A 13094-nucleotide genomic window follows, 5' to 3' on the forward strand; every position below is an offset into this window, starting at 1 on the left:
TCGGAAGATACTAAAGGTCATGACTCAAGGTCACGTAAGGACGCGTGGCTAATGGCAGTAGCGGCCGGAAGGGAAAACCTTTAAGGGCTTTTCCACGTTTTTTCCTAACCTTACATAATCCATAAACCATATTCATATTATTTTTTCAAGCTGAAATGTGTTTCATGGTTTGAAATCATATTATAAATGGCAATGCAAATAAAATAGAAAATAATTTCAGATACTATTACAATATTTACAATCCTGGTCATTTATTGAAATTTTACTTGGTAAGTATCATGATATTATACTAAAACAAATAAAAATATTGACAATTTGGTATTTAATACAGCACTTGCTTTATGTAAATTAATATCATATTCAAGGTAATAGAAACAAATTAGAAAGGTAATAAATAGTAAATAAGTACATTTTTACACAAGAACTTATTATGGATATTATGCAAATGTATATTATAGTTATCTTGCATCCATCGGCATTAAAAACACAGCTAGTAGCACTCAAGCTCATGTAATGAGTTAACATCAATAACACAAAAAAGGTGGCTCCAAAGATTAAAAACATTTACTTACACTTATGTACATTGTACATAGGTAGTGATTAAAGCGTCATAAAATCCATAAAATTAACGACACGGTCAATTTCAGAATAGCTTAAATACGAGCACGAGCTGTAAACTGATAAAATAGTAAGTACTTACATAACATATACCTTATATCATAAGATGTTGTATTCCATAAATAAGAAATATAAAAAATAATGATAAATATCAGTCTTTATGAATTCTAACATTGTGATAATTTTGCGATTTCGTGTCGTGGTTGTGACTTCAACATTGTATTCCTAATTAGCATCAATTTAGCAAGGCAGTTAGGGGGATATAACCGGTTTGCATTATCTACAGCTAGTCTTATCGTCAACTTCTAAGAAATGTTTATACCTATATATAATTCAATGATTATTGCTATCACGCGTAACTCAATTAATTGGCGGTTCTTTACCATAAATCATAACCTATATTCTAATAATAACCTATAATCTATAGCCTTTTATTCTAATACAGCTATGTAAATAGGCTTTGATGCCAATTATAAAAGCAGTTTCTTTCCGTGATAGTGGTAATATTATCTAAAACCATTTATTTCGCCTAAACGAATGCAGCTGTATGGATTATAGAAATAATTGTAGCTAATGTAGATTCTTAAAATAGGTACAATTTGCCCGACGAACGGAAGTTACTCGTTCCACATCGTTCCGTTATCAAAAGCAAGAAATAATAATTTTGAGGACAATATTGCTAGAAGTGACAGATTGCCCAAAACACTACCAATAGAAGACAAAAACCCTAAAAACGAAAAAGCGAAAGTGAGGAAAAGATCAAAAGAAGTCAATAACAAACAAATTTACCTGTATGAAATAAATCTGTACCTACCTACCCGAAATATGTAGTCTACATAAGTATATCTGGTTCAAAAAGATCAATCGATATTTTGAAAGTTTTAGAACAAAGTAACTCTGTAATGTGAGGTACATAGATCTAGAAAGTTAAATTATGACATCAGAAAACATAAGCAGACGGATGCTGAGTGGCCCCTATTAGTTTGTCTGTACAATCGCACAAGTCAATAAGATCAATAAAGTAGCAAGCCTTGTCTGACCAGCGTTTAGATTGACTGTCAATTTCAATATTGAGTTTGATTTTCTTCAATAGCGGTTAATTAAACATTCTAGAGGTCACTTTGTACTTGGGTAATAATTTACCTACCTACAACGCCTATGATAGGTTTTTAAATATAAAAACGGAAAGTATTACTCAGATCAGAAAATGTAGGAAAAGTCATAACAAAAAAAAAGAAAGAAAAAATGAAACCTGCATATTGGATCATATGTAAATAAGCTTAGTACATTCCTAATCTAAATACTAGTCACAACTTTCAAACAAAGAAAAAATTATTCGTCCATCATCAATATGGGGAATTCTATGGAATAGGCACATAAATCACATACATGAGTATTAATTAGATATTAAAATTTGGTAGGTAAATATTTATTAATTATAACTACCATCCATTTGCGTGAATGCGGGGGGTTCAAAAACACAGCAGCGCGTTAGTGGGTATCTGTGTTATTTATTCAGAGAGTTGTTTAAAAGTCCCGATTTCTCTACAGATAATGTTATCATCGCTATCACTGAATGAATCGCTATTAATACTATCTCAAAACCGATATGGAGCTATATCAGCGATTAAAGCAACTCGAGTACCATGACTAGGCGTCTGCAGTGAAAAATCCTGTGCTAATCCACAAACAAAACAGTTGAAAAAGAACGTTTGTCAATAATTTTATAAAGTTTAAAATCGAGTGATCATTATTTATACTAAAGTTCTTTTATTTAATGTTATCTATTCGCAAACCTATATTATCAATTTTGCGGGTGCAAAAACCACAACTGTGTCTGTGTAGATTAGAGATTCAATATCAAGAAATTTACAGCTATAGTACGGTCAACCAATTTGATTCCTAGGCCACTATAGAACCATGTCATAATGAATTCTACGACAGTGCTTATTGAGTGATGCATGTCATGTATAGTATAGAGTAGTTAAAGCGACAAGGTTCTATAGTGGCCTAGGATTCAAATTGGTTGACTGTACATATATTATATGCTTTTTGCTTTCATAATTCGGCGCCCCATTTATTGTGTATTAATCTGTAACTAGGTAGGTACATTTAGTACTTACATACTTAATTACATTCTCATCGGTCATAAAAACTTTGGCCTTTAGGAGCCGCATTCCTACTAAGCGCAGTTTTATTTCCTAGCGAATTAATGATTTCTTAACGTCGACTAGTTGTATTTTATTAATGTCCGCATCAACTTTTAGAAAACTAGTTTTGTAACTTTTGTTTTCTTGTTTTAGTTTAGACCGATAGGATGTGGTGGTTGTTCGTCTAACTCTAGTTCACGTCCATTTGACCTAACCTAAGAAAAAAAACCTCGCATGTTGAAAAAAAGTCCGGACGAGAACTGATAACGGAAAGTTTAATTATTAACCTAAAATCGCTGCCAACATAGCTTGGTCTGGCTCTAACATCAATTTTATAAAATATTTAGTTTTCGTCCACGGACAGACGGAAACTCAAATAGGTAGGTGAATATTTAGTATGGTTATTTGATAATTGTGATCAACCCACACAGTCGGGGGAAACATCTATTTTATTTCCAAAGTAATGAAAGGTCATTGCAGTTTGAACACCTGTCTTGAAATGTTACGTCACATAGCGTGCCAAAGGCCCCAATAACGATAATGGACAGATCTACAGGTTGGGCAAATAAGAGTGATAATACAATTGATTTTAAATTTTAATTATATTAAGTGCAAAATGTATCAAATATTTTATGATAAATCTATTATTCAGGGTTGGTAATTGTATATGGAAAATAATTTCTGCCAAATGTCTACCTCTAGCAGCAAGCAATTTTTTCTCAAATGTTTGTGTGGTCTAAAACTCGTTGTTTGCTCGATTAATTTCGAGAAAAAGTGACAGTGATTGGCACCCAAATTCCCCAAATTTTGCAGCTCCTGACTTATTTCTTTAGGGCTATCTAAAATTACGTGTCTATTATGCTAACAAGCTGATGAAATTTTTACATAAATTTACTAAGATAACGCCGAAAATGTGCGAATATATGCTGAAAATTACGATGATAAGGGCTTACATTTGCCTGCTGTTAGAGGTGGACATATGTCAGACATTATGTTCCACATGTATTTGCCAACCCTGTATAATATATAAAACAATACAAAATAATCATTGAACTTAATATTGTTAAAATTTAAAAACTAAATGAATTCTTATTCCCACCCTGTACAAATGGGCTTAATTGAGAACTGTGGGAATGATATCCTAGACAGTTATTTCACCTTTTTTCTGAGATTAGTAATATAGGGAGCGTGCATGAACTATAGGAGGCAGCACAGGAGCCGTCAGATTTTTGGCGCGAGGCGTAAATGTGATGTTTATTGTTCCACAAGATGGCAGAACCTACTATGCACAAGAAAACACGTGACGTGTAAATTTACATGTTTATTGTTCCGGTTCAGCCCAAAAGATGGCAGGCCCTCCAACGCGCACGGTCTCTATCCTTGATGTAACTGGAGTGCAACATATGTAGATGTGATAGTTTACGCTCCTGAATAGCGCTATTAGGATTTTTCTAAACAAAAGTAAGTAGCTGGTTTTCCCTTATGCCCATTTTCCACCAATAAAGAGTACCTAATGAGGGGAAACGGAAGCAACGTAATAAGTGGACCTGAGTGAAATGGAATTCCACTCGTATTCAGAGGAAGCATCCCATCCCATTCATACATATGTATATTGCGGATTAAATTGAGTCAAAAATCCGAAATAAATCATTTTAATCAACATCTCATCACCTCATTGGTAATATGGCCAATTAAAGTACTTGAAATTCAGGTTCTTCATCTTCAATAGAAATACGAGTATTTACTTTAGCTGACAGTATCAAATTGAATAAGATGCTGTAATGATTGATCATTATCCACTACCATTTACTGTCTATTCAGTTGCGTGCATTGTCAAAACGGCGGCGTCGTCACGAGGTGGTATCTAAAATAAACAACGGACTATGCCAAGAAACGATTCAGCGTGCGTTCATCCTGACGTCCAAGCAAAGCAAACATACGTTTATTATTAGATTTTAGTCCATTAGAGACACGCTAAAATATTCTCCTTCAACCTCTTAAAATTTTAGTTTATTCACCCCATAACTTTGAAAGATTATTGGCAATATTGGCAGACTTGTGTATTGTGATAATAACCCATGGAATTTGTACATTTTACCTAACATCAAATGAGGTAGTGCTGTTTTTTTTAATATGTTGGTAGTGATGAAACTCTATATGTTATCTATATTTATTATAAAGAATTCAAATACACTCGTATTACGTCAATAGATAATGATGTCATACAGTACAAATTAAGCTTAAGCTAAACTAAAACTGATGAAATGGTAATAACAAATCCAAGTTTTCGACCTCGAAAGCCCTTGGGATCATTGTAAAGTACATGAAAATCCATTAAATTTTAGGATTTTTTTCAGTTTTTGTAAAACTTTTCCACTATGAACCTGAGTTAAGGCAAAAGTCACTATGCACACTTTTAAGAAGATGATATTTGCAATTAATTGACTATAATTTAGTCTTGGTAAGCCAAACAGTTTCTAAGATACGGCTTTTCAAAGGTTTGCAAAATTTTGAACTAACTGTAACTGCAAAATTGTACCAGCAGTTGTGGTTGCAGGAAAGCAGGATTCAAATGCTCAGCTATTTGTAACTACAGCAATGGTCAATCCTGCGAGAATATACAGGACCGGAGATGTGTGCCGAGAGCCGACATTGAAAAACCATTCATTGATAATCCACCATCAGATGACAAATTCGACCGGCCTGATCAGGTTGACGAAGAAATGCTACCACACACTGGCCCCAAAAGGAGTTCTGTGGATTCAGAAGACAAGCCTGATTCATCAAAGATATACAAGAGATACGAGTTATAACAATTTACCTCGCTGTACTGTATATTATACACACAATGATCCGAAGGGCTTTCGAGGTGGAAAACTTGGATTTGTCATTGTCATTACTATTTCATCACTACCAATATATATAAAAAATAGAACTACCTCATTTGATGTAAGGCAACACCTCTTTTTTGGTATGATTTCCATGTATTATACCTCAATTTATTTATTTTTTATTTTTTTTAGTAGGAGAAAGTTCATTCTGATTACACTGTTAGAATTAGATTTATTTGCAATAACATATCGTCGGTAAATCTTGCTTACAATAACAACTAAACCGACATCCAAAATGTAAATTAACTTGTTTCTTCACGCTAAACTCGATTTGCTTCATATGCTAATGAATTCAGTTTAACATCATATTTTAGACACTTGAGCACTTAAAAGGCCTGCTATAACTGATGTAACCATTAAACGAGCAGAAATTCGACATTCCGATTCCAGAGAAGTTACAAAATTGCAAAATAACTATATACCATCGACTACAACGGCCAGCCTCGCATGTTGAAGTTTTAGCGATAACTGCACCCATACTAACGCAATTATAAATAGAGGTCGAGGAATGTGTATGACGTCCTGAGCGAGCCCACGCGCCGTCCAATCAGAAGCAAACACAGAGAGGCTCGTCTGGGTTCATGCGATAAACATATCCGTTACACAAAAGGATAAAAATACAAAATTCCATAAAAAATAAGTTACATGGTACCTCAAAGACAAGTGTTAGCAGCAAAATCATTTAAAATGAATTGCATTTCAATCGGATTTTTCTGACATGTTTGTAAAATCAGGTTGAGCTGTTCTTTTGCGCGGGGTTTTGGCATAGTAGAGTGAGAAAACAGTAATTCGTCATGACTTACGTATGAATGAAAAGAGCGCGCTATTGAATAGATTGCGTTCGACGGTCATCAGCCGTATTCCTCAATTCTTTGCGCGCGTAGTCGGACGTGTCGTGCGCAGCGTGTGTTGTGCCAGCTTATACACAGAACACAAACTCTCGCAGTGTATTTAGTATAAGAATAGAAATACTACATAACTAATCAAAATGGGCATGGCTATCAATAATCTACCCCAGGTGAGTGCCCTCTGTTTTATTATAGGTGTATTGATTTAAGAATTAATTTTACTAACCGGCAACTTTGGTTTGAATTGGAAAGTAACAGTAGTTATAATGACCGCTTTGACCTTGTGGAACTTGCTCACGATAAAGAACGAGTTTCCTATCTTGCTCGTTCGTTTTGCATCCGCGCGTAATGCAATCCAGTTTCAGCCAAGGATTATGTAAAATTAAACGAATCTCTTATATTTTTAATATAAGCAAATTCAGCGAAGTATAGTATTTTCAATCCAACTTATGAACATAAATGGTATGACTAAAAGTTTTATATTTTCACGAACAAGTACCAAGTCGTTACCTAATCTACAGAAGCAGTGAACTAGTGCTATGACACATGGTGTATTGTTGCATGTAAAATAAGGAAATTATTATTTTTTTACTTTTCGTAATCGTACTAAAGGAAAACCATATCCTTTTACATGATTATTATTCCGGCATAATAATTTATTAACATTAGAATGTGATGGCTGACATTACTACCCTAAAAAACCAGTATAAGTGTATGCTCATCACATGTTATCACAACTAATTTTGAAATTCGCAAATAATATTTACAATCGTGCAGCTCCACAGCACAAACAAGTGCAAATTACACGTGCAGCCGCTTAGGGCGTTTTAAAATACGGCAATCTCAAGTCCAAGTTCATGTTACGTTCTCAACATGATATTTTAATATAGTAAATACAAATTTATATTGTGATTGACTTTCAAAATCGGATGTCATAGGTAATGACTGGCTCGTATTAGGTTATAACCAATTGCTTTTCATACTTATATTATATATTACCAAGACGCAATTTTTTCAATAGAGAGATGAAGTCGTAAGGGTCGTCGTAATCAAACTTACGCTTTGAAAAAATAAGGTGTATAGCACTTAATACAGCGGTTCCTAACCTGGGGGTAATTACCCCCGTGAGGGTAATTACCCCCGTGAGGGTAATTACCCCCGTGGGGGTAAAACTGGTATTTCACGGGGGGTAATAAGCTTAATTAAAGATAACAAAGATTAGACCTATAAGAGAGACTATTGATGATTATTGGGAGGAGGGGTAAAAATCAGGATCCCTAGTTAGTCTTAGGGGTGACAGGACTGAAAAGGTTAGTAACCACTGACTTAATAGCTCTGCGGCGACCTGGGATATTCCACAGAATGGTTATTCTTTATTATGGGGTATTCCCCTTGGCCCTTATGGACATTAAGGAATTTATAGGTTATTGCCCTTATCGCATACAGGCTTTAACAAATAGTGGGGATCCGTTTAAGGGCATATTCGATATCGTGTTCTAATTAGGAAAAGTAGGAGAAAAAAAAATTGTCACGAAAAAAAGTTTTTTTAATCCATGTGACAGGTCGTCCAAGTAACCCTTCATAAAAATCCAAAGAAGATTTCGCGTGATATAAATTTTCTTCTACCTTTTCCTAATCAGAACACGTTACCGAATATGCCCTTAGACTCTCGTTCATTTTACGGGCCTGGCAGTGGGACATGATTGATACTGATACTGACAAGGTTTTCTCTTCCTTGCAGATCCGCGAGGAATGCGAGATTTTCCAGTGGTCCGACAAGCAGCTTCGGGAGATCATGGTGCGCCTCCACAGCGCCATTGAGAAGGGTCTCGGCAGAGATACCCATGAATCCTCCATTGTCAAGTGCTGGATCACTTACATACAAGACTTACCCAATGGAAAAGGTAAACTTGCTTCTAATAAAAAACTATTTGTAGTTTCGTAAATTAGGAGACAGAGACTTACATTTCTTTATTTTCAGAACGCGGTAAATTTTTGGCGTTAGATTTGGGCGGAACCAACTTCAGAGTATTAATAATAAATTTAGGTGATAATCACTTCGATATGCAGTCCAAAATTTATGCCATACCTCAACACATCATGACTGGTACTGGAATAGCTCTGTTCGATCACATAGCCGAGTGCTTAGCCAATTTTATGAAGGTATAAAACATTTAGATTGACATAAAAAATGTATTTACGCAATTAAAAGAACATTTCTTCATTTAAATGCTGGTTTGTTGTTAGGAACACGGAGTGTATGAAGAACGTTTGGCGCTCGGATTCACATTCAGTTTCCCGCTAAAACAGCTTGGTCTCACGAAAGGCATTTTACAACGTTGGACAAAAGGATTCTCTTGCTCTGGCGTTGTTGGCACAGATGTCGTCCAAGGATTAAAAGACGCCATCGCGAGACGCGGAGTAAGTGTCACATATCTTAATCATTAACCTTTTAGTTTAACTAATTAGATATAACCCTCAGTATCACAAAATTAAAAACAATCCTGTGCAGTTTTCCTCATTGATGCAATGGCATGACATAGGTATAAGAATGATACCTTCCTGTGTTATAAATTTCCTGTGCCCTCCGAAAAAGCTTCAGAGGCTATTGTAATAACATATGATTTATAGTTTCTTGAAAATTGCAAGTCTTCCTAGCACACATTATTGCGATGAAATGTATATAAGAAGTAATTTTACAGGACCTTTCATTATCTGTGATGGGCATCCTTAACGATGCCACCGGCACTCTTTTGTCATGTGCACATAAGGAACGCCATTGCAAGATAGGCTTGATTATTGGTGAGTTGACGATGATACCAGCTCTCTATCTTCGATGTAACGCATGAATCTAGTAACTGAAATGAGAGCCCAGTAGAGGCTTTCTATAGACAACTTATGACAACTCAGTACTGGTCGATAATTTGCTATAGATAAATATTGAATGAATGGACTGCACACAAAATATACAAGATATTTGTTCGACTTTTTTTTGTATATACCTATAACTGAAGAGATCCTTCCTACCGTTTCTTTTTACTTTCATGCACATAGCTTGTTTCGTCCTAATTAGAATGCAGCTTTTTATGTTTTCGGTTTCTCCAATTGATGAAGTCCAATTGTTAAATAAAATTTTACATTGAGTAATTGTAATCCACTTTTTAAATTGACATGTATAAAAGTGTATTTTAGATACAATTAATAAATTGCCCTTTAGTGATCGAACTGACGACTGAGTTGCTATAAATAAACTGGAAAGCCTCTAGAATCATCTTCAACATGAGGTCGATCCACAACTCTGCATCCAACTCAACTCAAACTGGAATAATTTTTCATATCTATTCCTAAACGCATGTGTTATCACTCTTGTAGGACGTACAGATTGACATATGCGCTATTCTGAATGACACCACGGGTACATTGATGTCTTGCGCTTGGAAAAACCACAACTGCAAAATAGGACTCATCGTTGGTAGGTTTACCTTGTTTATTGGCGTGTGGTGGTGTGCTTTCCTGTTGTTTTATGTGTTTAATGAGTTGGAGTCTACAACTTCACACACGTCGGGAATAATCAACTGATATTGACGTCAGTTCACCGTCATCTTCAATCATAATCAAACAACGACGTGTGTTTAGTTAAGACTCTTCTGGCTATCTACATCTAACTCACATAACGTACACGACATTATAAATATTGTTAAAGCATGAATTGCCTTACCATATTAGGTATATTCCTAACCATCTTCAATTAAACCTAATTCTAAATTTAACGCCAGTAAGAAATATTATTATGAATAATATTAATCCAGCGTAAAACAGACCATTATTTCATAAATGAAAAATACGGAGCTTGTAGTAGTTAATGCTAAATATTGCGCTTCAATTTACGCCTTAGTTATTAACGTCAAGTGTGTGGAAAAATAGTTGTGTATTATTCGTGAGACTTAATAACGATCAAAGTGCCAACTGGCATGATTTTGCATTTATATAGAAGAGTTTTTATTTGCTAATGTGTCATTAACGCTTTTTGATTAATAAATATCTTACTGCAAATGTTATAATTCCTAATATATACGCTAGGTACCGGCAGCAACGCGTGCTATGTTGAGAAGACGGAAGCCTGTGAGACATTTGAAGGTGGTATGAGCAAGCAAGACATGGTTGTAAACACAGAGTGGGGTGCATTTGGAGATGATGGAGCACTTGACTTTGTACGCACAGAGTTTGACCGCGAAATCGACCAACATTCCGTTAACCCAGGCAAACAAATGTGAGTCGGTAACACATACAGTTATGAATACAACGAGATACCCTTCTGTAATGTGTACTGATTTATATAATGTTCGTTTTCAGTCAGGAGAAGATGATATCTGGCATGTATATGGGAGAACTGGTCCGTCTTGCCCTCGTGAAGTTCACGCGGATGGGTCTACTCTTTGGAGGTCGCGGCTCGGATCTTTTCTTCCAACGAGGCAGCTTCTACACTAAATACGTTTCCGAAATTGAGTCTGACAAACCCGGAGATTTCACGAGCTGCATGGAGGTGCTTGAGGAATTGGGTAAGTAATAACCAACTGCCAACTGTAACTTGCAAACAGGCTTGAACCACAAATATAATGTTACTATTTCGCTATGCGCATACGAACCAAAATATACGCTACGCGACTCACGCTTAACGAAGTTTACCAACAGTTAAAGGAAGTGATGCTAAGTACTACGGCATCACATCCATCAGAGCCAATCTCGATACAATTGATCTGTTTTCGTTCAATAGTCGCTATTAATATGGGGCACGTGAGTTCGGTTGTATATTTAAAATTTAAACAGGCTCTAAAAAAATTACAACACAAGGAACACTCATGTCATTGTCTTTGATTTATTTTATGGCAAATCATTCTGTATCGTCAGTTAGTTAGCACAAGTGGTTGTGATGGATAACTGGTCTTTTTATAGTGTTGAAACTTTCTATGATTATAACTGGTAGGCATCAGTAGGTACACATGTTATAGGGTTACATAAGCTACCTATTGAATATTGCGCACAAGTTGCGGACTATACGTGACATCACATTATAGTCAAGCCGTAGGTTATAAACGATGCACGAAAGCAATGAAAAACTATTATTCTATATTATAACACTAACAAAAAAAATGTGTAAACTAAAATATTCCTTGATTATCTCTAAAAGCAAAGGTTACTGTCCCCGTAAGCTAAAGTCGATGACGTCAATAGTTTTTTTTGTGACGGCATTCGTTTATAGTATCTACGAACAAAAACTTCGTGGTGATCTTCGCGTTGGATTCGTACCATATAGTGAAAGTGACTCGACTAAATCAATATGGATATCGAACATAAACATCAACAAGCTTTGATATTTGAGGGTAAATTATACCAAAACACGACGGACAAAAAAAGGGAGTGTAATCTTTTTTTGTGTATACAAGTCAGGGCAGTAGCGGATTTGCCGTAAGGCCCAGGCCCGGGCGGCCTAGGGCGGCAAGGTATAGGGGCAGCGGTCTATATGATGGTGCTGAAAAAGGGGCGGCTAGTAGTTACTACAGGGCCCGGGGCCTAGTGAGGCCAAGACTGCAAGTCCGCCACTGACACACTGTGTATGTAATTAATGCTAATAATGGCTATTTCGTTGGCACGCTCTGAAGTTCTGGTTATGAGATTAAGTATGAGTAGTCTGAAAGATTTTCAGGGATAGGATGGCATGAGAGCTTTAAAAACAGTCTTATAACTTGTTTGGATAAAAAACAATCTGATGAAATGATGACATATTTGGGTTTGCATATTAGGGTTTTAGGGTACGTATTTAGATTAAAACCTTGCCGACCGACGACACTATAGCTGATAAAATAATCAGTGCTTATCTCTGTACGTCTAAAACAACGAATCTTTATTGCCTACCCATAATAGGTACTCTAGTAAATTAGCTTATAAAATCACACGCAATGAATATGAGCTCATCACAGAAAATCGCTGTTTTTGGTTTATCTACAATAGGGATGTTGCCTGTATTTAAAATATAAAAGAAAAAATATTAGAAAAAGGTAGACCGCCAGGGGCGTAGCTACCGCCGTATCTGCCGTATCAATTATACGGGGCCCCCGGGCCACGGGGGCCCCCAACGTGCGTTTTTGTGAGAAATCCTTACCCTTCATAAGGGCCCCCAAACACATTTTTATACGGGGACGGGGCCAAGGCACGCTACGCCACTGTAGACCGCAGTTATGTTTTGACATTTATATATAATAAATCGCATAGAACTAAAAAAGTAGTTGACATCACCGTGACGTCATTGTTCTGTTTTCATACAAATTCCATAGTGGCTATATAATCGTTCTGACAGTTCGAAAAAAGAAACAGATTTAACTAGCAGGAAACTACCCTATTAAAGCCCGACCAGAAATATATGATCATTGTCAAGAGGGCGCTGTTATTTTCATGTACAGGGTGACAGTTCAGTTTAGTATGAAATTTTTAGTTCCAATGAAATTCCGCAATATGGCGCGTGATCATGTATTACTGGTCAGGCTTTACCTACATCTGTGTTTATGCATGATACTAAAGAAAATATTTGA

At 35.9% G+C, this 13094-nt stretch overlaps 1 protein-coding gene across 4 annotated transcripts in view; it reads left to right on the forward strand.

Annotated features, from left to right (window-relative positions):
• LOC133522897 (hexokinase type 2) overlaps positions 1 to 13094 on the forward strand; it is a 34854-nt gene that overhangs the window by 13253 nt on the left and 8507 nt on the right. For 2 of the 4 annotated variants that reach the window (XM_061858372.1, XM_061858373.1), the window contains exons 2-7: positions 8249 to 8411; positions 8489 to 8670; positions 8755 to 8928; positions 9880 to 9979; positions 10588 to 10777; positions 10861 to 11066. In XM_061858372.1, the coding sequence (XP_061714356.1) occupies positions 8249 to 8411; positions 8489 to 8670; positions 8755 to 8928; positions 9880 to 9979; positions 10588 to 10777; positions 10861 to 11066 (1015 nt within the window). Of the gene's footprint in view, positions 1 to 6437; positions 6678 to 8248; positions 8412 to 8488; positions 8671 to 8754; positions 8929 to 9209; positions 9310 to 9879; positions 9980 to 10587; positions 10778 to 10860; positions 11067 to 13094 lie in introns of those variants that run through there. The other 2 variants (XM_061858371.1, XM_061858370.1) reach the window with 2 other exon arrangements.

This window comes from Cydia pomonella, chromosome 11, assembly GCF_033807575.1.
Source record: "Cydia pomonella isolate Wapato2018A chromosome 11, ilCydPomo1, whole genome shotgun sequence".
Classification (NCBI taxonomy): domain Eukaryota; kingdom Metazoa; phylum Arthropoda; class Insecta; order Lepidoptera; family Tortricidae; genus Cydia; species Cydia pomonella.